Here is a 22,643-nt window from a genome sequence, read left to right as displayed (position 1 = left end):
TTTAAGTTGTTAACTGGTACATTACTCTTTAGAGTCTTTAATAGAAAGTTTTAGTTTTTTTGAGTTGATTCATTTTTGCTCTATCTTTTAAAAACAATTTAATTGTAATTTTCTTTCAAGACTAAATCATTATCTGTCTGATCTGTTGCTTTGGTGCCCCTAAATGGCGCCAGGCCCATGGGCCCCAATTTGTAATGCACTTTTCTCCCAAAGCGCAAATGTTTATCGAATGGAAATAAGCCAGGTTCAACGTGTTTGTAAAAAACTTCTGTGGTCTGGAAATCAGAAAGGTGTCCTTGCGAAATAATCATTCCAGGGAACCGAGAGAAAAACAAAGATTTTCACTGAGAGTATAAATAAGGCTCATCACAGAAGTTTGGGAACGGCAGAGAACTTCTCATGATGGTAAGTGTTATATCTCATATTCACACAAGGTAGTTTTTGATGTGTTTTAGTCAAAACAAGAAGGGAATAAAAGAAGAGAAGTATAAGGGTATGTTCACATGTGACAGATTTGTGGCAGCAATAGGGCTGTGATGCAAGATTTCCCTGCCAGATCGAACATGTTGCGATTTTTTTTTTCCTGCATCGCATCGCTGCGCCTCACAGGAAAACATCGCTAATGTGTATGAACGCATTTTAAAAAATGGGGTTCAAATCTGCGTGAGATTTGTGGTTCTCAAAAACATCATCAGACAAGATTGCTTACATTTGAAATACAAAAAGAAATACGCAATTGTAATATAGCTTATAGATTCTACCCATTTCAATACCGCCCATCAAAGGGGCTTCCAGTCATTACATGCAGTTTTTAAAGAAGTAGAACAGGGAGAACATGAAAATCAGCTGTTCGGAAATAGAGCAGAAACAATAAGTTTATTAAAAAATTGTAAAAACCTTTTGCTTAGGATTTCCATTCGAAACGACTTTATCAGAAAATCCCATTTACATTAAAGGGGTTATCCCAAAATTAACTTTTAGGATAAAAGTCTGATCAGTGGGGGTCTCAAAAGTGAGTCTGCCACCAGTCCTCAGAATGAGGGTCCCATGTTACTCTCTCCTCTTCACTGTGGGATCATTGCATCTCCTGTAGTATTGTGGAAACTGAATGCAGCTGTAGACGAGCATGTGAGGTGCTGCTCCAGTCATTTCAAAGGGGTTGATGGAAATAGCTGAGGACAAGCGCTTGGCTATCTGCAGTTCCGTTGAAGATGATTGGAGCAGCACTGCACATGTTTGATCGCTGCACCATTCAATCTTCTCCTTACTGATCGCAGTGAGATCCCCACCAATCAGTCTTTGGATAGGTGATAACTGATTTTGGGAATACCCCCTTAATAGCCTAGACTCCCAGGGGTCTTCACTCCCTTGTGCTTAGAGCACATAGTGCAGTCTTGTCATCTTCTATATATATAAAATTGAATGTATGTCTGTGTGCATGTGTGTCTGTTTGTCCTTTATGCGCTACTACACCATTCATCCGATCGCCATGAAACTTTGGGAAGTTGTTGAGTACACTCCTTGGAAGATTATAGGCATAGTACATTTATGCTATGATAAATGGCGCACGTGTAAGCGTCATCGACAGTTACGCCCCCCCCCCCCCACGTAGATCGTTCGATTTCCATCATTGCCACTAATTCTCTCACTTCCCGATGTTGTAGAAACATGAAATTTGGCACGGGCATTAATTATGTCATAAATAGGAAAAGCTAATGAGTCCCAACTCGATTATTCAATTCTAAGCGCAAAAGAATTAGCGTCCAAATTTTACATACGGAATCTAATTCTCTCACTTCCCAATATCATAGAAACTTGAAATTTGGCACGAGCATTAATTATGCCATAAATAGGAAATGATAATAGGTCCCAACTTGATTATTCAATTCTAAGCGCAAAAGAATTAGCGTCCAAATTTTACGTACGGAATTTAATTCTCTCACTTCCCGATGTAATTTGGCACGAGCATTGATTATGTCATAAATAGGAAAAGTTAATGAGTCCCAACTCGATTATTTTTTTTTTTTTTTTTTTTGTAATTCACTTTTTATTGAAAGTTTTTCAAGTACATAGTAGTAACATTGTATGGGTGCACATTATTTGACCATAGTATACATTGTGTGGTATAGTCGAGTTTTCAACATTCGTATATAAACTTTGCAATATTGACTAAATAACTGTAATCACTTATCTCTGGTCCCGACGCCCTCTCCGGCCCATTTACCTAGGCTTAAAAGCTTTATTTTCAGGGCCAGGGTTGGCGGCGGTGGCTACTCCCTGAACTCGTTCATGCACCTGAGACTTAAATTAACTTAGTAAGTTATTAAATGATTAGCAGAGTGATGACTAGACAGAAGAGGAAAGGAAGTAGGGGGAAACTAGGGTATGCAAGGAATGGAAGGATAATGGATAGATGGGGTAGGGGGGGAGGGGATGGGTCACTGTTATCCGCATTTATGCTTTAACTTTTTATTCTGTAGTTAACTCTACTGTGTTATCTATAATATATTTTAAAGTATTATATTTCTCCGGTAGTCTCAGAAGCGCACCCTTTTTTTTTTTAATTTTAAAATTTGCGGTAACTCGTCTGATCTTGATCGCCCGGGGGTAAATGGCCGTGACTCCGCCGGGGGATTGCAGAGACAGTCATCCGGGCGGCGCTGCATTTTATGCTCCTCGGGGTGGCGCAATCTCGTGTGTACCGGAGAAACACGATTTAGAAAGCAAAAACATTAATTATGTCTTGTATCCGGGGATGTGGTATGGTATGGTATAAGGCACTAGAAGCTGTTTGGTTCTCATTGTATTTTGTTTTGTAGATTGTATACACTATGTATGGTATTTTGTGGACTGCTGTTGGCTTTCCAACTTGTTATTTGGAGGTATTGCTTAGTCAATGACAGAGTGGTCTCCTCTCTAATCTGGTGAAATCGGCTGAGAATGGTGGGGTGAATGTTCTGTTACCTCTAGTTTCATTAGAAGTAATATTATCAATCTAGGGAGGAGGGCTGATCGGCTGATGGAATGTTGAGCAGTAACTTTCCCAGGGGGACCAGACGTTCAAGTGTGTAGTGTAAGTCAAGTTTGTCCAGCTTAGGATCTCCTCAAACTGGTGGATCTGGTTGATCTTATCCTTCCACATCTTAATAGAAGGGGGTACTGGGTTTCCCCAATATAGGGGGATCAATGCTTTTGCTGCCGCTATCATAAAAGCAGCAAGTTTGTCTTTCAGGGGGTTAAATGACTTGTTTGGTCTGTTTAATATTATCATGTCTGGGGTGAGGTGGAATGTTTTGTTGAGAATTTTAGTGATTTCGCTTTCAATTTCTGACCAGAAGGGTTTGATTTTTTTACATTTCCACCAAATGTGAAGATAAGTTCCTGTATTTTCCTGACATCTCCAGCACTTATCCGATTCTGAGAGTTTGTAATTATACAGCCATTCAGGGGTTTTATACCATTGGGATAGAAGTTTATATTGGTTTTCTTGGAGGCGAACACATGTGGAGACACCATAAGAAGATTTAAATATCGTTTTGAGTTCTGCATCTGATATTCTTATGTCTAACTCCTTCTCCCAAGAGGTGATAAAAGTTGGTCTGCGAGTTGTTGTGAAATTTTTGGTCAAGTGTGCTATTTTCCTGGACTCTGTATTTTTAGATTTTATTAACCTTTCAAATTCTGTTGTTGGTCTTGAGGAAGGGTATTCCCTTCTAAAATCAGCGATTGTGTTTGTAATGTGCGCGATGTGTAGGTCTTGTAGCTTATTTTGTGAGCTTAATGAGTTAATTATTACATTAGGTGCCTCATGTATGATGTTTTGTAGGTCGTGTATTGACCTTCCCTCAAAGATATTCCAGAGATTCTCTGGCGTCCAGGTTTTAAGGTGTTTGGTGATATATGGGAGTAGACTTAAAGGAGCGCATGGGGATGGTGGGGGAGCTAAATCGTGGGAAAGGGAGTCCCAGGTCTCGCAGATGCCCCTCAGCAGTATACTGAAGTCTTTTGAGCGATATGTTTTGGGGTTGGGAAGCCACATATCCCTGATGAGGTCGTTGCCGTGAGTTAGTTGTGCGATTTTCCTCAACTTGTTGTTTTTTATCGGAGCTATCATTTCCAGCCATCTATTTAAATTGATTGCCCTATAGTATTCTAGAATGTTGGGGAGGCCCACTCCTCCCTGTTGTCTTCTCTTGGACATAAGTGAGTATGCGAGTCGTGGGCGTTTATATTTCCAAAAGAAACATGAGAATTTTGAGTTAATTTTTTTTAAAAAGGATTTGGGTATATGTATTGGTAGCATTTGTAATTTGTAAATAATTTTGGGTAATATGTATGTTTTTATGAGGTTTTTTCTCCCAAACCATGAGATGATGGGTAGATTATATGAAGTCAGGAGTGATGCGATATCTGTTAATAGTGGTCCTAAATTGTTCTCAAATAGTTTTGTTAAGTTATTTGTAATTTTAATGCCTAAGTAGTCTATTGAGTGTTCTGCCCAGACATAAGGAGAGGATTTTTTTACCTCCGTTGCTCTGTGAGGGGGTAAAGATATATTCAGAATAACTGATTTGTTTTTATTCACTTTTAAGTTGGAAAAACTACCATAGTCGTCTAGTAGGTGATTCAAACTGATGAGACCCTGTGCGGGGTTCGTGATCAGAAATAACACATCATCTGCGAAAGCCGCGGACTGTATACATTCGCCTCCTATTTCTAATCCTCGAATCTCTGGGTTTTGTCTAACCGCCTGTAGCAGAATTTCTAGGGTAAGAATAAAAAGTGTGGGGGAAAGTGGGCAGCCCTGGCGTGTGCCATTTGTTATATTAAATGGTTGAGATAGGGTATCATTTATTTTTATTCTTGCATAAGGTTTTGTGTATAGGGAGAAAATGGCTTCAATGAATTGGGGAGGGAAGTTAAATTTGTTGAGAACTGCTCTCATGAACTTCCAATCGACGCGGTCAAACGCTTTTTCAGCGTCTATCCCTAGGAATATTAAGGGGGTGTTCTTTTTCTTAGCGTATTGTATGGAGTGTAAGAGTATTGCGGAGTTATCCCTACCCTCTCTACCTTTCACAAAACCTGACTGTTCGTCGGATATTAGATTGGGAATAATTCTGCTCAGGCGGTTAGCTATTAATTTAGCCCAAATTTTAATATCAACATTTAATAGAGAAATTGGACGAAAGTTATTGCACTGGGTTGGGTCTTTGCCTTCTTTATATATTAAGGTGATGTGGGCTTCCTGTGATTGTTTGGGGAACTGGGCACCTTTCATAATAGCATTTAGTGAGGTTCTGAGGTGGGGTTCCAATATGTGTTGTAGTGTTTTATAATAGCCTGTTGTTAGGCCATCAGGCCCCGGGCTCTTACCATTCGGAAGATTATTAATAATCTCTGACAGTTCTTCTTTGCTTACAGGGACCAGAAGATCTGCGGCTTCTTCAGGATTTATTTTGGGTAGTGTAAGGTTTTTGAGAAATACTTCCATGTTTTTGTATTTATTATCTCGATCTGTTGATGAGAGCTTGTCGTCGAGATTGTACAGCTGTGAATAATAGTTGTGGAATTCCGTTGCGATGTCTTTAGATGATGTAGCCATCCCCCCTGCTTCCTTTTTAATTTCTTTAATATGCGTTTTTTCTCTAGCTTTCTTTATAAGAGTGGACATCAATTTGCCTCCTTTGTCTCCGTGGGCATAAATCTTTTGCCTGTAATTTACAAAGGATTTAGTAAACTTTTTATCTAAGAGAGTCTTTAATTGGTCTCTGAGGGAGTTCAGTTCGGTTAGTGTTTCCTCTATTGCTGATAGTTTTCTTTTTTGCTCTAAAGACGCAATTTTTGTTAGTAGGTCATCTATTTTCTTTTGTTTCTGTTTCTTTAATTTTGAGCCCATGGAGATGAAGAGGCCTCTAACATATGCCTTGTGTGTTTCCCAAATCATGGGGGTGTTTGTGTTATCTTTCAAGTTGATCTCGAAGAATTCAGTCACATCTTTTATTAACTCTTGTTTATATTCCTCCTCCCTTAATATCGATTCATTTAGAATCCATCTCCACTCTCCCTGATTATTAGACAGCATACTTAGGCTAGTGTGCATTGGGGCATGGTCTGAGATTGTTATACTATCTATCTGAGAGCGATGTATCGCTCCTAGAAGTTTATTGGATACGAGGATATAGTCGAGTCTCTGATATGATGAGTGAACTTGCGAGTAGAAAGTGTAATCTTTTTCTGCTGGGTGACTGTATCTCCAAGAATCGGCTAGGTTTAATTCCTGTAGGGCAGTGTGGACTCTTTTTAAAGCTCTCTGCGAGACCTGGGATCTCCCCTTTGATGTGTCTAGTAAAGGATTCAGTGTAATATTGAGATCTCCTCCCAATATTATAAGCCCCTCCGCAAAAGACTTTAGTGTGAGTAAAGCCTCTATTAACCAATTAGTTTGATTGGTATTAGGTACATATATGTTGGCTAGAGTATAGTGGGCGCCGCCTAATGTGCCTTTTACAAATATGTAACGTCCTTCCGTGTCAGTGAGTTGTTTGTCGCTTTGGAATGGGAGGTCTTTGTGAATGGCGATTGAAACTCCCTTGGAAGCTGAGGTCAGGTTACAACTGTGGAACCATTGTTTGAAATAGTTTTTTGGAAGAGCTGGGATCTTGTTACTTTTAAAGTGGGTCTCTTGAAGAAATGCGATTTTCGTTTTATTTTTCCTTAATAGCCATAGCATGTGATGTCTTTTGTTGGGGGAGTTTAGTCCTTTAGTGTTAAAAGTAGTGATAGTTGTAGTTCCTGTTTGAGGGGATGGGTTTTTTCTTTGTTTTTGCTTTCCTTTTTGTTGTGGGGGGTGATAATTACGTTGACTATGTGGAGTATCGGTATTGGTAGAAAATTTTGCGGGCATACTAGTGGCGTCTGTTTCCTTGTGCATATACGTGCGGTGTGTGGAGGCGGGGGGGGGGGGTAAGTAATCTGGAAACGGTGGCTAACGAAAGCTACCTGACCGGGAAAACAGTGCCCGGTTAAATGTTAAGTAAACTAGTAATGTTGTTGTGTGGATCAGAAGCACCCTGACAACTTCCCCAAGCGGGATCCTGTTGTCAGTATCTCTCTCATCCAAAAACTGCCCACTGGTAGAGGCAGAAGCAAGAATTTTGTATGTAGTAGACTCACTCACATGTGTGGTCCTCCTCCGTCCGTACCGGATCACGTGTCCTCCATAGGCTCGCTGGTACCATCGGAGATATCTTGTCTTCCCCCTGGTCCAGCTAGGTTTCTGTCATATGAGCCAGGACATTGCGGCTTGAGCGTGAGTAAGGAGAGAAGTAAACCAAAATAGGAGGGGGGAGGAAGAGACAGAAGGTAGGGAAAGGCACATAAACATGAACGATAATCTGTGCTAACGCTCCCTTTAAACCTAACCTGTCACAATCCGCATAAGAGACTTACTGTATCTATAACTAGTACACTCAGAGGTCGTACCCATCTATTTATAGTATCTTTGGTGTGTGTTCCATCAAGCAGGGGAACCCGGAGGGGGGCCGACCCCCGTACGACCCCCAGGGCCCCAACCCGCTCCAGGCACCAACTCTCCAATGTAGGTCAACCTCCGAGTGCACTACCCTGTTATTCAAGTTTGGCAAAACGCATAAAAAACTTTGTCGTCTTTAAGGTCCCCTCCAGGTGGTCAGAGGTCCCCTGAGGCGCATCTGGTATTCTTGCTCCTAACGATCTAAACTGTAAGCAGGTTACCATCTGAATTCGAAGGTTTAAAGTCCCATGTTTGTTCCTCTCTCCTATTGAACTAATATAACGCTCTCCCAAGAAGTCGCTACGCCGCAATTAGAGTCTCTTTTTCCGTCCTAGGATTGGGTTTTTGTGCCGTATTTCTTGCTTTTTGGAGATTTGGACTTAGTAATCGTTCTCCAGGGCTCCACTTCTGGAAGAGAGGGTATAGTTAAGTCGTATTGTGTCGGCATCCATGAAGAAATTTCAATTGGATCTATTTTCAGATGTTGCCAGATCATTTCAAGATCCTCAGGGGTTCTAATTGTCAACCTGCGTCCTGAATCGTTAATTGCCAGACCAAATGGGAACAACCAAGAATATTGGATTCCTTTTGATTTTAGGACCTCCAATAGTGGGCGAAGTAGGCGCCTTTTCGCTAGAGTAGAAGGTGCAATGTCCTGAAAGAGTTGTATTAGCGCGTCATTGTATTTGATAAGCTGGCGAGTTCTTGAAGCATTTAGTATATCACTTGTATCCGTAAATGAGAGCAGACCGCAAATTACGTCTCTTGGCGGGTCGCCTTCTTTGGGTTTGGGTCTGATTGCTCTATGTATTCTCTCAATTTGGATTTTTATAGCCCTCTCTTCTCCCAGTAAATCTGTGTATATTTCACATGCTACTTTGCTGCCCAGGACTCCGGGAGGCCTTTTATCCGGACATTACAACGCCTGCTGCGATTTTCTTGATCTTCAATTAGGGTGAGTGCTCTATCAAGATAAGATCGGTGTACCTCGACCACTTGTGTGGTAGCTTTTGCATGTTTGATGATGGCTGAGCATGATCCTTCCAGGTCATCCACTCTATGCCCGATTTGTTGAAGTTCAGATTTAATGTCCGCAAGCTCCGACATTATTGGTTGGGTGACCTTGAGAAGGGCTTTTTGTAGGAATGATTTAGAAATTTGGGCGCCTAGGTCGCAATCTTCTTCTATATCGCTGTCTAGCTCTGAGTCCTGAGCCGGTTGGTCTGGAATGTTTTGTGAAGGAAGTGGTTTTGCTAGGGCGCTTGGGGACTGTGAATTTTTTCTTTTTAGGAATTTCTGCATATCGGCTTGATTTTTCTGTCTTCTTGGTGTGTCTGGCGGATCACTACTCCGTTCTCTGCTACCTTTCACCATTCTGAGTGGCGATGCGAGACGTAAAAGTGTGACTGGCTATTTAGAGGAAACTTGAAAAATGGCTTGTTTTGTAATATATCCCGCGTTGCGGGTCAGGGAGCAACTTTCTCCACACTATATAGACATCAGTCCGTCATCTTCGGGGTTATTAGATACCCATTGACTGAAGGTATTGACTTAGGACTGTGAAAAATTAATTCATAGAGTTTTGGCAGACTTGTATCTGAAGTCCTGAAAAATTGTGTTACTGTGGATCTGTACAATACAGATCCGGAAAAAATTAGAGCTCTGCTCTTGAAAAAATTGCTGCTTCGGTGAAATTTGAATGAGAAAGTCTATTTCTGTAAAAATTAGAGCTCGGCTCTTTTGGTGAATTACACGTATTGATAGTTGGTTGGACTGTTGTGTTTCAGTTAACTCTCTCAAAGAATTTCCTCTCTTCCACCCAGCTGGTTGTTTTGCACAGCAGAGAATACCCTTTAATTAGTTATTTCTCTGGTACTACTTTTCTGGGCTTGAGAGTGTGGGATGTACTTGCTCAGGTATTAATAGGCTCTCTCTCAGAGGGATCTCCTCTGTCTCCTCAGGAGGTTAGGATGGAGGATGGGTTAAGCAGGTAAGCACTCTCACATGGGAGGGGAGGCCAGTTTCATAATGCTGAGGGGTTAGGAAGGGGGGGGGGCGCTATGACAGGCAGTCTTCTGGTTACAAGTATAACTTGTTATGGAGGATCCTCTGCTCCGAAGACAGGTCTGCCTTAAGCTGCCCTGTGAGGGTGTCACTTAATGTCTCTCTCCTGTGTCTGTGTCTGTCAGCACCTGTAGATCCGGAGGGAGGGGGGTGCAAGATAACTACTGTAGTGGCGGGAAAACTGGCTGTAGAAGATGGAGAAGGAGAAGGGGGGGAGGGGGGGAGGGCGCCACAGCAGGTAGTCCACGGGCTCCCGCTGTAACTTGTTATATAAATTCCTCTACCCCGAAGAGTGACAGGTCTGCTGTGCTCTGCTCTGTGAGGGTACCGTTCGAGGTCTCTCTCCTGTGCCTCTGACTGTTAGCACATGTAGGTCCGGGGGTGGGGGGTGGGGGGGCGCAAGATGGCGACCGGAGTCTGGAGTGGCGGGAAATTTGGCCTCAGGAGATGGAGATATAGGGTGGGGAGGGGGTGTTCACAGACCTGCTCTCCGGATCTCTCCTCCGATGTATCCAGAGGTCTCAACTCCTCAGATGCTCACCGGCAGCACCGCTGATTCCCCCGGTCCCCCTGCGCTTGAGTTGCTTCTCCCGTCTGTGACAGCTGCCGCCCCCACCACTGTGCCAGCGTGCGCTCTCGAGTCTCCAACCAGCCTCTCCTTACCGGCGCTGCTGTCCGGACACTGCAGGAGGTAGGATCGCTTTTGGTGTTCTGTTCTAGTGTCCTTTGTGTGTCTCCACGTCTCTCCCCTCACCTCCGCACCGGCGCTTGGATCGCTGCTTGAAGATCTTCCGGACCCTGATGCACAGGATCGGTCAAAATCACTGCGGAAACTCTCCGGTTTCTCCTTACCCTGCAGGGGTGTTGGATTTTAAGTAGCTCGGGTCGTCTGAGGGAATTAAACTGCCTAAAAGAAGCAATAAAAGCCTCTTGGCTTAGGAGCCCTGTTTCAGTGCGACTGAGCTCGCTGCAGGTTAAGCCACTCCCCCCAACTCGATTATTTAATCCTAAGTGCAAAAGAATTAGCGTCCAAATTTTACGTACGGAATCTAATGCTCTCACTTCCCGATGTCATAGAAACTTGAAATTTGGCACGAGCATTGATTATGTCATAATAGGAAAAGTTAATGGGTCCCAACTCGATTATTCAATTCTAAGCGCAAAAGCATTAGTGCCCAAATTTTACGTACGGAATATAATTCTCTCACTTCCTGATGTCATCTATATATATAAAATGAATGTATGTCTGTCTGTCCTTTTTGCATTACTACACCATTCATTCAATCACCATGAAACTTTGGGAAGTTGTTGAGTACACTCCTGGGAAGATTACTGGCATAGTACAACAATCCTACGATAGGTGGCGCGTGTGCGAGCATCGTCGACAGTTATGCCCCCCAGACAAAGATCATTTGATTTCCATCTCAAGCACAAAAGCAAAAGGCATTACGAGCAAACGTGTTCAACTACAAAATGATGCATCCGCCGAACGTTTCGCAAGACAATTGCTGGATATTGAGAATGCTGAGGTAAAATGAAAGCTGTGCTGTGATTGGTTGCTATTTCTTATACTGCTGAGGCAACATGAAAGCTGTGCTGTGATTGGTTGCTATTTCTTATATTACTGAGGTTACATGAATGCTGTTCTGTGATTGGTTGCCATTTTTTATATTGCTGAGGCAGAATAAAAGTTGCGCTGTGATTGGTTGTCATTTCTCTTACTGCTGAGGTAACATGAAAGCTGCACTGTGATTGGTTGTTATATATTATACTGCTGAGGTAACATGAAAGCTGCACTGTGATTGGTTGTTATCTAGATATATACAAACGAATGTATGTATGTGTGTGTGCCTGTCTTCGCAGCAACGCGCGACGGGTAAGCTAGTCTATATATATATATATATATACATATATATATATATATATAAAATTGAATGTATGCGTGTGTGTGTGTCTGTGTGTCTGTCTGTCTGTTTGTCCTTTATGCGCTACTACACCATTCATCCGATCGCCATGAAACTTTGGGAAGTTGTTGAGTACACTCCTGGGAAGATTATAGGCATAGTAACTTATGCTATGATAAATGGAGCGCGTGCGAGCGTCATTGACAGTTACGCCCCCCCCCCCCACGTAGATCATTCGATTTCCATCATTGCCACTAATTCTCTCACTTCCCGATGTCGTAGAAACATGAAATTTGGCACGAGCATTAATTATGTAATAAATAGGAAAAGCTAATGGGTCCCAACTCGATTATTCAATTCTAGTGCAAATAAATTAGCGTCCAAATTTTACATACAGAATCTAATTCTCTCATTTTCCAATGTCATGGAAACTTGAAATTTGGCACGAGCATTGATTATGTCAAAAATAGGAAAAGTTAATGGGTCCCAACCGATTATTCAATTCTAAGCGCAAAAGAATTAGCGTCCAAATTTTACATACGGAATCTAATTCTCTCACTTTCCAATGTCACAGAAACTTGAAATTTGGCACGAGCATTGATTATGTCATAAATAGGAAACGTTAATGGGTCCCAACTCGATTATTCAATTCTAAGCGCAAAAGAATTAGCGTCCAAATTTTACATACGGAATCTAATTCTCTCACTTTCCAATGTCACAGAAACTTGAAATTTGGCACGAGCATTGATTATGTCATAAATAGGAAACGTTAATGGGTCCCAACTCGATTATTCAATTCTAAGCGCAAAAGAATTAGCGTCCAAATTTTACGTACGGAATCTAATTTTCTCACTTCCCAATGTCATAGAAACTTGAAATTTGGCACAAGCATTGATTATGTCATAATAGGAAAAGGTAATGGGTCCCAACTCGATTATTCAATTCTAAGCGCAAAAGAATTAGCGTCCAAATTTTACGTATGGAATCTAATTCTCTCACTTCCCGATGTCATAAAAACTTGAAATTTGGCACGAGCATTGATTATGTCATAATTAGGAAAAGTTAATGGGTCCCAACTCGATTATTCAATTCTAGCACAAAAGAATTAGCGTCCAAATTTTACGTACGGAATCTAATTCTCTCACTTCCTGATGTCATCTATATATATAAAAATGAATGTCTGTCTGTCCTTTATGCATTACTACACCATTCATCATTTTATTTCGCCATGAAACTTTGGGAAGTTGTTGAGTACACTCCTGGGAAGATTACTGGCATAGTACAACTATCCTACGATAGGTGGCGTGCATGCGAGCATCGTCGACAGTTATGCCCCCCAGACAAAGATCGTTTCATTTCCATCTCAAGCACAAAAGTAAAAGGCATTACGAGCAATGGGATGCGTGTTCAACTACAAAATGATGCATCCGCCGAACGTTTCGCAAGACAATTGCTGGATATTGAGAATGCTGAGGTAAAATGAAAGCTGTGCTGTGATTGGTTGCTATTTCTTATACTGCTGAGGTAACATGAAAGCTGTGCTGTGATTGGTTGCTATACATTATACCACTGAGATAACATGAAAGCTGCGCTGTGATTGGTTGTTATCTATATATATAAAAACGAATGTATGTATGTCTGTCTGTCTTCGCAGCAAAGGGGCGACGCGTAAGCTAGTAATTTATAAATCTCACTTTGTTCCCTCCAAACAAAAGTAAAGACCCAGAAAGATAGATTTTCATTTAGTCAAAAACTGATTTTCCAACAGTTGTGATTTGTCTGGCAGTCTGGACTGTCCATCTGTTTCATCTGTTTCGTCATAGGCCAGTCAATCACCTTTCCATCTAAGTACAGTGTTTCCCATGAATGTCTAAGACTAGGAGTGTAGCAGCGTGCCGACACTGCAGAAGTACCTGGTGTCGGCCATTGGGAATACCTTAGGTTTTCCGTATTCTCTTACCTACTGCATCATTACCTCCAGTGCATGTTCTGATTGGTTGTCTGGGAGGTGATTCCCCTGGTTGACCAATTGAATATCATTATGCTATATATCTGACAGCGCCTGCCATTAACGCTGGTCATTTTGTCTACATCTGCTGTGGGGTGCATGCTGCTGTGCTGGAGCTCATGCTGTCTGATTCCCTGTATGTTCTGAGCTCTGTTTGTCTGTCATGTTGTTGTGTGCATGCTATGCTGTGTTTAGTGAGTTTGTCTGTCTTGCCAGCTGTCCGTCCGTTAGTCCGTCTCCCTGCTTGCTTGTCAGTCTATTTTTTCATATGTCTGATCCATTCAGATGATTGTTTGTCCTACCTGTCCGTTGGTGGGCGGATGCCCAAGCCTTGTACTGTTTGTTTCCCTTCGTCTCTTGGTAAGTGGACGCTAGTGCCTTGTCTTTATCCGTTCAGTCCATCGGTATGTAGATGCCCGAATCCCTTTTGTCTGTAGGTGTGCAGACACCTGACTGTATCTTATATTGTGTGTTTGGTGTGGCAGTGTTTCCTGTCTGACTTGTCCTTTTTGTTTGGTTTTCCCTTATTGTCTTCCAAGGAAAGACAAGACCCAGTAGGTACGAGATGTGGGGCCGTCCATATTGGGACGATTGCCCTGATTTCCAGCAGGAGCCCACCAATGTTCTGGTTTGTTTAGGGAAAGTATTCCCAGGTTCGCATTTATCCTGTTTAGTTCAATTTTAGTTCTGTCTGGTGAGGCCCGTGTAAGGCTTCGTGGTTTTCTCCTGCATGGATGTGACAAGTGTTTTATGTTTTATTTTTATATGGGTCAGTATAGTACAGTATAGATGTTCACACTAGCATTTAACATCTATCGTGTATATGCTTCAATGCATAAAAACTACTAAAACTTATTGCTTAAATTACCATTGAGTTTCTCCAACTATTATTGGAAAAACGTAGCTCAGACGTGCATACTTTTTATTCTGCTAGTGGAATCCACAATTCCTGCCTGCATGTCTGAGCGAACCGGCGAAAGTTCATGCCTTTCAACGCCCACGTATTATCGTGAATTGTCCATGTGGACGCCAATCACAGAATCCACAATTCAAATCAGCCCATGTGAGCCCGGCCTAAAGGGAGAAAAATCTCAACTACAGAACTTTACTAAGAGAGTAAAGAGACACATAGAAACATATGGATATCCGTTTAATGTATGTTTTAAAAACTTACAAGTATGCTTTAAAATGGCATATGTTTGTATATGTTTTTAATGTACATTTAAGGCCGGCTTGGAGTTTTTGCACACGCAATACGCAGAGCATAGAGCCCATTGATTTCACTGGGTTCGTTCCCATTCACGTGTTTTTCATACACATTTCGGTCGTGAAAGAAAAAAATAGAACATGTTCTATTTTTCTGAGTATTTGTGCACCAAAGGTCCCAAAAGTAGTCAATGGGGTGTGTGCAAATGTGTGCTCAATATGCAAGGAGGTAGAATATGTCCATTATACTCAGACTAAGATTTTGCCTTTTCTTACAGAAATACCTTTGGGTGATCGCTTTGTTTGGCGCTGGGATCTTTGTGGGCATTTGTAATGCCGCCTGCTTTCAATCAGCACCTAAGGAACATGAAGATGGAGATCCTGAAGGTAAGCTTGGGAGCACAAGATAGGGCAGTGACAGGAACATATGGTCGTATACCGTGTATCAATCAACTTTTACTATAAATAAAGTATCCCTCATTTAACCATTTTAGGAAAGTCTAGTAATATACTTACTGTATGTGAAACAGACTAATTAATAAATGGCTTTCACTCTAGGGGGGAGTTATTTTACCAAACCTTTACATAAACCTAGTTAAAGGAGTTCTATGGGATGACAAAAAAGGCTATTTTGGGGGGTTGATAGCTGCAGTCTTGTGCTGTAACCAATCACAGGCTTCAGTGATCAAGGCAGAATGACTACTGGAGCCTGTGATTGGCTGAGCGCTGAAAACTCACATGCACAATGAATGGCATATGACTGTAGCTGACTTCTTCCACGTTCAGAGCAGCAGGTATGGGGCTCCAGCACTGAAAGGGGAGCCACCAAAGGAAGTAATCATGCCTTTTTAAAAATTATTTTACAACATTTCACAGCTGTAAAAGAATTTTTGGGGGTCCTGAAAAAAAACCCTTTAAAGTTGTCATCAAAATTGATGATCCCACTGTCCACTTTCATGAAATACCATTCCTAGAATATATATTATATAGATTTATTTATTAAACACATTGGAGGAAATTTATCAAACGCTGGGCGGTAGTTTCATAGTTAGGCCTCCTGTCCGCAGGTGATTTTTCACTGCGTTTCCCATGGCGATAATCCGGCTGTCACATACAGGGATTTCCCCTTTGGTCAATGGGGCCGATGGCCGTATTCACATACAGAGAAGATCGCGATTCTCTGCCCGAGCTGTGACAGCTGTGGCAGAGGATTTCTTCATCTTCACGGGGAGTCTCCTTGTCAATGGACACTGTGACAGCATTGTCAGTGTCCAATGACAAGGGGACTCCCTGCGGAGATGAAGAAATCCTTTGTCACAGCTGTGGTAGAGGACTGCAATGCTATGCCATTGAATTCAATGGAGCCGATGCTACAGCAGTGAGATGCTGGCAGCCCCTGCAGTGATTTTCGGGGAAGAGCTTTAAATATAAGCATCCCTTGAATGTGTAAAAAATTAAAAAACATATATACTCACCCGTCTGCAGCTGCCGGGGCTCAGGCGCATCTAGCCGCATCTTCTCCCTGAACTGCTGTGAAGTGCTTTCAGCAAGCGGGGATTTAAAATCCTACCAATCAGATGCAGCACTCACTCATTCATTGAATTCGATGAATGGCTGAATTCAATGAATGTGTGAGTGCTGCCTCTTATTGGCTGAGCACAGGGACTAATCACAGGCAACTCAGCTGTCATTTAATAGCTGAGTGCTGCCTCTGGCTGGTCACAGTGCTCAGCCAATCAAAGGCAGCCCTTTCAGCAGGTGGGGATTTTAAATCCCCGCCTGCTAAAAGCACTTCACAGCAGTTCAGGAAGAAGACACGACTGGATGCGCCTGAGCAGCGGCAGCTGCGGAGAGGTGAGTATATATATTGTTTAATTTTTTCACATTCTAGAGATGCTTTTCAGGGAAGGGCTTATATTTAAAGCCCTTTCGTGAAAATCACTGCATGGCTTGCCGGCAGCTAATTGCTTTCAATTGGGCTGCAGAAGCGCCAACCCCATTGAAAGCAATGGGAGAGCATTGCGCTCCTGTGCCACAGTTGTCACAGCTGTGCCAGAGGATCGCGGTCTTCCCTGTATGTTCTCGATGGGGTCGGCGCTGCTGCCGCCGGCCCCATTGAGCACAAGGTGAAACCCCTGGATGTGACAGCATCCAGGGGTTTCACATACAAAAAAGGCGGATGCTGCAGTTACTTGCATTTTAAAATCCGCTGCACTATATTTACCGCTGCACATTTTTATGCGCAGGAATATATCGGGCATGTGACTGCTGCTATTGAAAAGCATTGGTTCATAATAGATACGAATCGCAAATGCGAGTAATATTTTCACATAAAAACGCCCATTTGACTGAGGCCTTACTCTATTTTTTTAAGGTGAAGAGAAAGTAGGGTGTGGTTTCAGGTTATAAAACAGATTTAGGAATTGCAACTCCTTTAAAAGTTACAAAATTTATTGCAATCTCTCTAGTGGATGGGTGGCGTAAAAAGTAAGTACACATCTGTAGACATATATAAGGATGTGACTAATTGATCATCAGTGGGCAACACAGATGACCACAAGGACTCCCGCAATACAAACTACGCAACCCTTCTCAATTCCCCCATAGATATATATGGATATTCATTCGTTGTATTGTGGATATTTGTAAGAAAACGCTTTTTTTGTAAAACCCATCAGGTAAAGTAGCAAACTTTAACAAATCTGCATTCTGCATATACATCCTATATTTAATGAGTATCTTCAATTCCTAGGATGCATGTATGATGGAGTGGTTCATGAATATGGCTCAAAATGGAGAACAAAGGAGTGTTTAGACTGTCACTGTTCTGCTGGTGGATCCATGACTTGCTGCCAAGCGTAAGATGTTTCATTTTCAATTTAATGGGACAGTTAAGGCTCTGTTCACAACAAGCAAGGGCTCATTCACACAGGCGTAAGCGCATTTTGGTAACATAAATATGCAGCGTATTAATGTGACCGAAAAATCGCCCGCTGCTTTACGGTTTTGTGCCTGCCAACACACTGTGTATTTGCGCATGCAAAAGAGTATACAGAAGGGCCCATTTTTTGCTGCTCAAGTACAGTGAATACACGTTTCCTGCATATTCAGGACTTAAAAAGATTGTTAAGGACCGTTACACATGACCGGTCACATTAACCTTTCAAGTCTTGGGTTCCAAATCAATTCGTATCCGCTGCAGCACGGAGGCCAAGAACCACACAAGAGTCGGTTTCCAGTTCTCCTCAGATACGGAGAGAGAGCCACGGCAAGTATATAGCTCGCTTTGCTTAAGGCGTACGTACTCTGAGCGTTTATTGACTGAGTATCGTTCTAAATACAGGAAAGCAATACGTCATCATTAGTCATGGGGTTAGAAAAAACATCAAGAATTGTGCTTTTTTCAACAATCAGCGCAGTGAGAATAAATATGTGAAATGTCCTTCAAATGATTCCTCCCGGACGTTATCCCATCCTCCCTTGTGGTGCTTGGATGATCGCAGCGTGTTATCAGCACGATTTGCTCTTTTCCCATAGCTCAGGAGTGGGGGAGTCTCTTTTGATAGCGACTGTACCAGGCAAATGTTCTCGGATGAATAGAAAAAAAACAAATCATTAGACATTGCACCGAAAGCCATGCTCTGCAAGTTATCTCTGATTTAATTATTGTTTCACTACACACAAGCTTATTTACATCTTATAATGCTCCATTTTGTATCTAGCGGCCATTTTGAGACAGATTCTTCCATTTTATGGACCTGTACCTTCTCAAGATGAGCGCATGCGCTAATACGCTCCCTACTATGCAGCGTGTCAACCGTTTTTCTTGCTTTTGACTATTCAAACTCCTCGCTATTGCGCTCAAGTTTGAAAAAAAGCAAAAAGGTAAAATAGATCCTGCTTTCTCTTTTGCGCACATAGAAAAACTACATACGACAAAGATAGGGGAAGTCCTATCTTTTCTCGCACGTAGTATTAACGCACAAGAGTCCCGCTAGAGAAACGTAAGCCATTGAAATCAATGGTTTTGTTACGTCCCATTTTAAAGTCATGATTTTCACAGCTGCAAAACAGGACAAAAATATGATCCTCTGTTTAAACCCTCACTGTGTATTAGCGTTGGCCCATTCAGTCAAATGGTCTATTGTGGTGCAGAATATGCCTCAAAGTAGGACATCTTCAAGCGCATGAAAAAACACACTGTGAATAAACCCATTATGAACTTCTTTTATAAATTATAAACTTCTTTTAACTGTTTAGATTTTAAGTAATAAATAGGAAAAGGGTTTTTTACTTTTGATAATTTAGCTTTTTAAAAATGATGTTAAACTTTTTGTTCAGTTCCTTTTTTTATCCCACTAGCAGACTATACCATGCAATTGCTTGATCACATTTAAAATATAGTGCAATCCTTCTGGATTGCAGTGTATTCTGCTATTAGCATTATCCTATTATACCATGCCTATGGTAGAGTGTAATGGGAGTACTAAGATGACATCTGTGGCAGCCATTGTTAGACTCTTAGCTACCATAGCAATGCATTGCCACTATATGCCCTGTGGGAGATGATGAGGTGATAAAGGGAGGCCACTCTGCTTCTAATAACTTAGTTGCTGTGGTCACTATTGACCATGACATCTGACAGGTTACATGGCCAAGATTAGAACTAGCTGAGCTCCTGAGCCTGCTCCATACACTCCCCTAGAATACTTGATGTACATGTATGTCTTGTTGGGAAGAGGTTAAATAAATATGGTTTGGGAGACGAGTTCACATGGGTTAAGAATTATTATATCATTAATGACTTAGCAAGGCTGTGTAAAACTGGGAAGGCAGCTTTGTTGATTAGTCTATATAGGAGGACTAGACAAGTTTGCCGTCTGTCCCCATTGAGCCATTGGCATAGATAAGAGAATCCTCTTTAAGGGCTTATTCACATGAGCATATATCGGCTGGCATTTTTACGGCTGGCCGCTGTACGCTGCCCCTCTGATGCATTGGTTTACAATGCATCAGTGCACAGGGGTGTATTTCCATGGAGTAAAAGCGCTCAGATGGGCGCTTTTACACTGGCGGCAGCTGCAGAGACTCTTATGGGAGCCAATGACAGCTGCCGGAGAAGGGAGGTGGGAGGAAGTTTATCAGTGTGACTCCTAAACTCACCCCCCCCCCTTCTCTTCTCCTCTCTGCCTCTTGCCGCTGTTTGCAATGAGAGTGGGAGAGGTGGAGCTAGGCTTCGCCCACTCCCGTTGCAAACAGTGGCAATGGGCGGAGAGGGGGCGGGAGCTCAGCACACTAACTCCTGCCCTGCTCCGCCTCCTTCCCTTGCAGAGAGTCGGGGAGGGAAGGGGAAGACAGCTAAGCTGTTGCCCCCCCACGTCCGATCATGTATACACCACCCCGTGAATTACTCGGTAGCTTCTGTCGGCCGATATACGCTCGTGTGACTAAGCCCTTATTCTGAGGTTTGTTTGTTTTTTATGAGCATTACATGGATAAGGCATTACACTGGTGAGAATATAAGGGTACAGTTAAAGTGTTAATAGCTTTCTAATATATTGTGTTTTTTTTCATGTAGTCATGGTACACCGAAAAATTATGATGAGAAAAACTGCATAAAAGTTTGGGACCAGGAGGCCTGTATGTATTATGTGCTGAGAAAAAATGCGACATGTGAACACGCCATGGTGGGCTAAATCCATTACTTAAAATGAACAATACAAATCGACATAAGTTCAGCATTTGTATTTTTGCGTAATTACAGCAGCTACAATATTTCTTGTCATATACCTTACTTCCAGCACTTCTTGTATTCCTGTCATATGCTCAATAAATAAAACTGCTTTTTGCCTATGGTGGAAATGAGACAGACTTCACAAGTGTTTGATTTCTTGATCCAGTAGCATGCAGTCTAGTAATAAAATATACAAAATAGTTAACCGTATGCTTTGTCTTGTAGTACTACCTCCAAGTAGTAATGACACCTAACAGATCTATTGTCATAGAAACTTATGGTGGTCTTAGCTGCAGATTTAGGGCGCCCACCCACTGGCGTTTGCGATTTTCGTGCGTGAAAAATGCAGCGTTTTCCGCGGCTTTTTCGCGGCATTTTCGCGGCTTTTTCCGTTAATTTACATTGACATTCATGGGTGCATTAAGAGAAAAATAAGAACACATATGCAACTGACAGTTCCTATGTTAAAAATTGCAACGGACTGAAAAAAAAAACGCCAGTGGACAGGAGTACATTCAAAACTAATTGCTCTTGAGAAAAAACGCAAAGGAAAAAAAATCGCCAGTGGGTGGGCGCCCTAAGGCAGGGATTCTGTGCCCAAATCTGCAGAATTTCAGAATTCTAGTAAATGTTACATTATCCTACAAAATGTAATTGGTTCCCTAAGCGAGAATCAAACGTAGTATTTATTTACATATGTTAATTCTTAGTGGGGCTTCATGACATTGGTTACTCTCTGTGGCATAATCTCTACCACATCTGATACACTTCAGTTGGTATTACCCTCTATTCATCCTGCCAATGTCTGGCGAGTTTTTTCAAAGATGTATTGCACTGTTTACAATGGTGCAAGGAACATCGGCATTGGACAGTTGAGCAGTGGAAGAAGCTTCTGTGAAGTGACATACCCTGGCTCAGACTAGGCCACTGGGGGGCCAGTAAATCCTCTGCAAGTGCAACAGCGCACACGGCAGTTCCTACAATATGTACTGTGCTGCCTCCATCCACTGAAGACTCAGTGCTGTCCGGAGGAGAGGAGGTCCTACCAGCAGCTCAGTCCCTTTCCGGGATAAACTGGTTGCTTTGTGCAGACTGACTGGAAGAAGGAGGAAGGAGGGGGGGGGGGGGGCTGAAGACCCTGTAAAGAGGCCAGGGTCCACAGAAGGAGTCCTGCCCTGAGTGGATAAGGTGCCTCCACAGCTGTCATACTTGCTGCTGTTCACACTTTATCTGCTGATATGATATGTGTAATGTGTGTATTACAAATGTGTGTAATGTATGTGTGAGGGATTAGCGTTAGGATAGGTAGCAATCTGGGCGTAAACAGTCAGGGACTGTTAAAGTTCGTAGTCCAGGCTTTGCCTGGGTTTATTTCAGTACGAAACAAAGGCCTTAACTCCAGGCCAACATAAAGTAACCCCTGCTCGTCAGAGCACTCACTAGACATAGACCGACCCTGACTAATCACTTGCAAAAACAAACACTTGCAGCGCACAGCCAGCCTGGCTCTCAGACCTGCAGGGGTCTCAGCACCCTTCCCTAGGACCGGCAGGCCCAGGCTTTATAAGGCCTGGTACCAGCCTCACCTGGTACGTGGGAGTGGTCATCCCACCCTTAACTTTGACCACTCCAGGAAAAGCTGGCCCGGATTATACTTGGAGCCACTTACCAACTACAACGTGTCAGTAACTTAATGTTACTGACACACAACTGCCGGCTTCCTCCATCGAGCCCAGGCTGCTCGGTGGCACGTATCTGCCCACGTGCTCATAGGAGAGCATCCTAGGCGAAATATATCTGCCCTCCAGTACTTTGCCCGTCACTGTCTCATATATATGTGTGTATATATATATATATATATATATATATATATATATATATATATCTCCACGGTATAATGTAAGGATCTGTTCACACTAGTGTTTTTGGCTCTGTCTAGCTGTTCCTCTTTAGGGCAATGTTTAATTAAACAAAACGAAAACACTGCCATCCGTTTTGGTTCCCACAATGGAACAGCAAGAAGCAAAAATCGCTGGTGTGAACTGACCTTTATATAGCTAAGTAGATATATAATGGTGGATCATCAGGCTGCCCAGGACCTGAGGCTCCCAGGGGCCCATGATCACCTGAACTGCTTGCTGTCGAACAGTGCACTTGACCTATAAGGGTGACTACCCACTACAGTTTTTTTTT

The 22,643-nt window shown here is 42.4% G+C and overlaps 1 protein-coding gene across 1 annotated transcript; it reads left to right on the top strand.

Annotated features, from left to right (window-relative positions):
- The first annotated feature begins 348 nt into the window (after nucleotides 1–348).
- LOC136624842 (beta-microseminoprotein-like) lies at nucleotides 349–20,581 on the top strand. Its single transcript, XM_066598776.1, has 4 exons — nucleotides 349–405; nucleotides 14,995–15,103; nucleotides 17,469–17,574; nucleotides 20,295–20,581. Exons 1-4 carry the CDS (start codon nucleotides 400–402, stop codon nucleotides 20,410–20,412), a joined length of 339 nt encoding a protein of 112 aa, XP_066454873.1. The 5' UTR covers nucleotides 349–399; the 3' UTR covers nucleotides 20,413–20,581.
- The last annotated feature ends 2,062 nt before the right edge of the window (nucleotides 20,582–22,643 follow it).

The sequence above is a fragment of the Eleutherodactylus coqui genome, chromosome 4 (assembly GCF_035609145.1).
Source record: "Eleutherodactylus coqui strain aEleCoq1 chromosome 4, aEleCoq1.hap1, whole genome shotgun sequence".
Lineage (NCBI taxonomy): Eukaryota > Metazoa > Chordata > Amphibia > Anura > Eleutherodactylidae > Eleutherodactylus > Eleutherodactylus coqui.
This window is presented reverse-complemented; position numbering and strand designations above follow the sequence as displayed.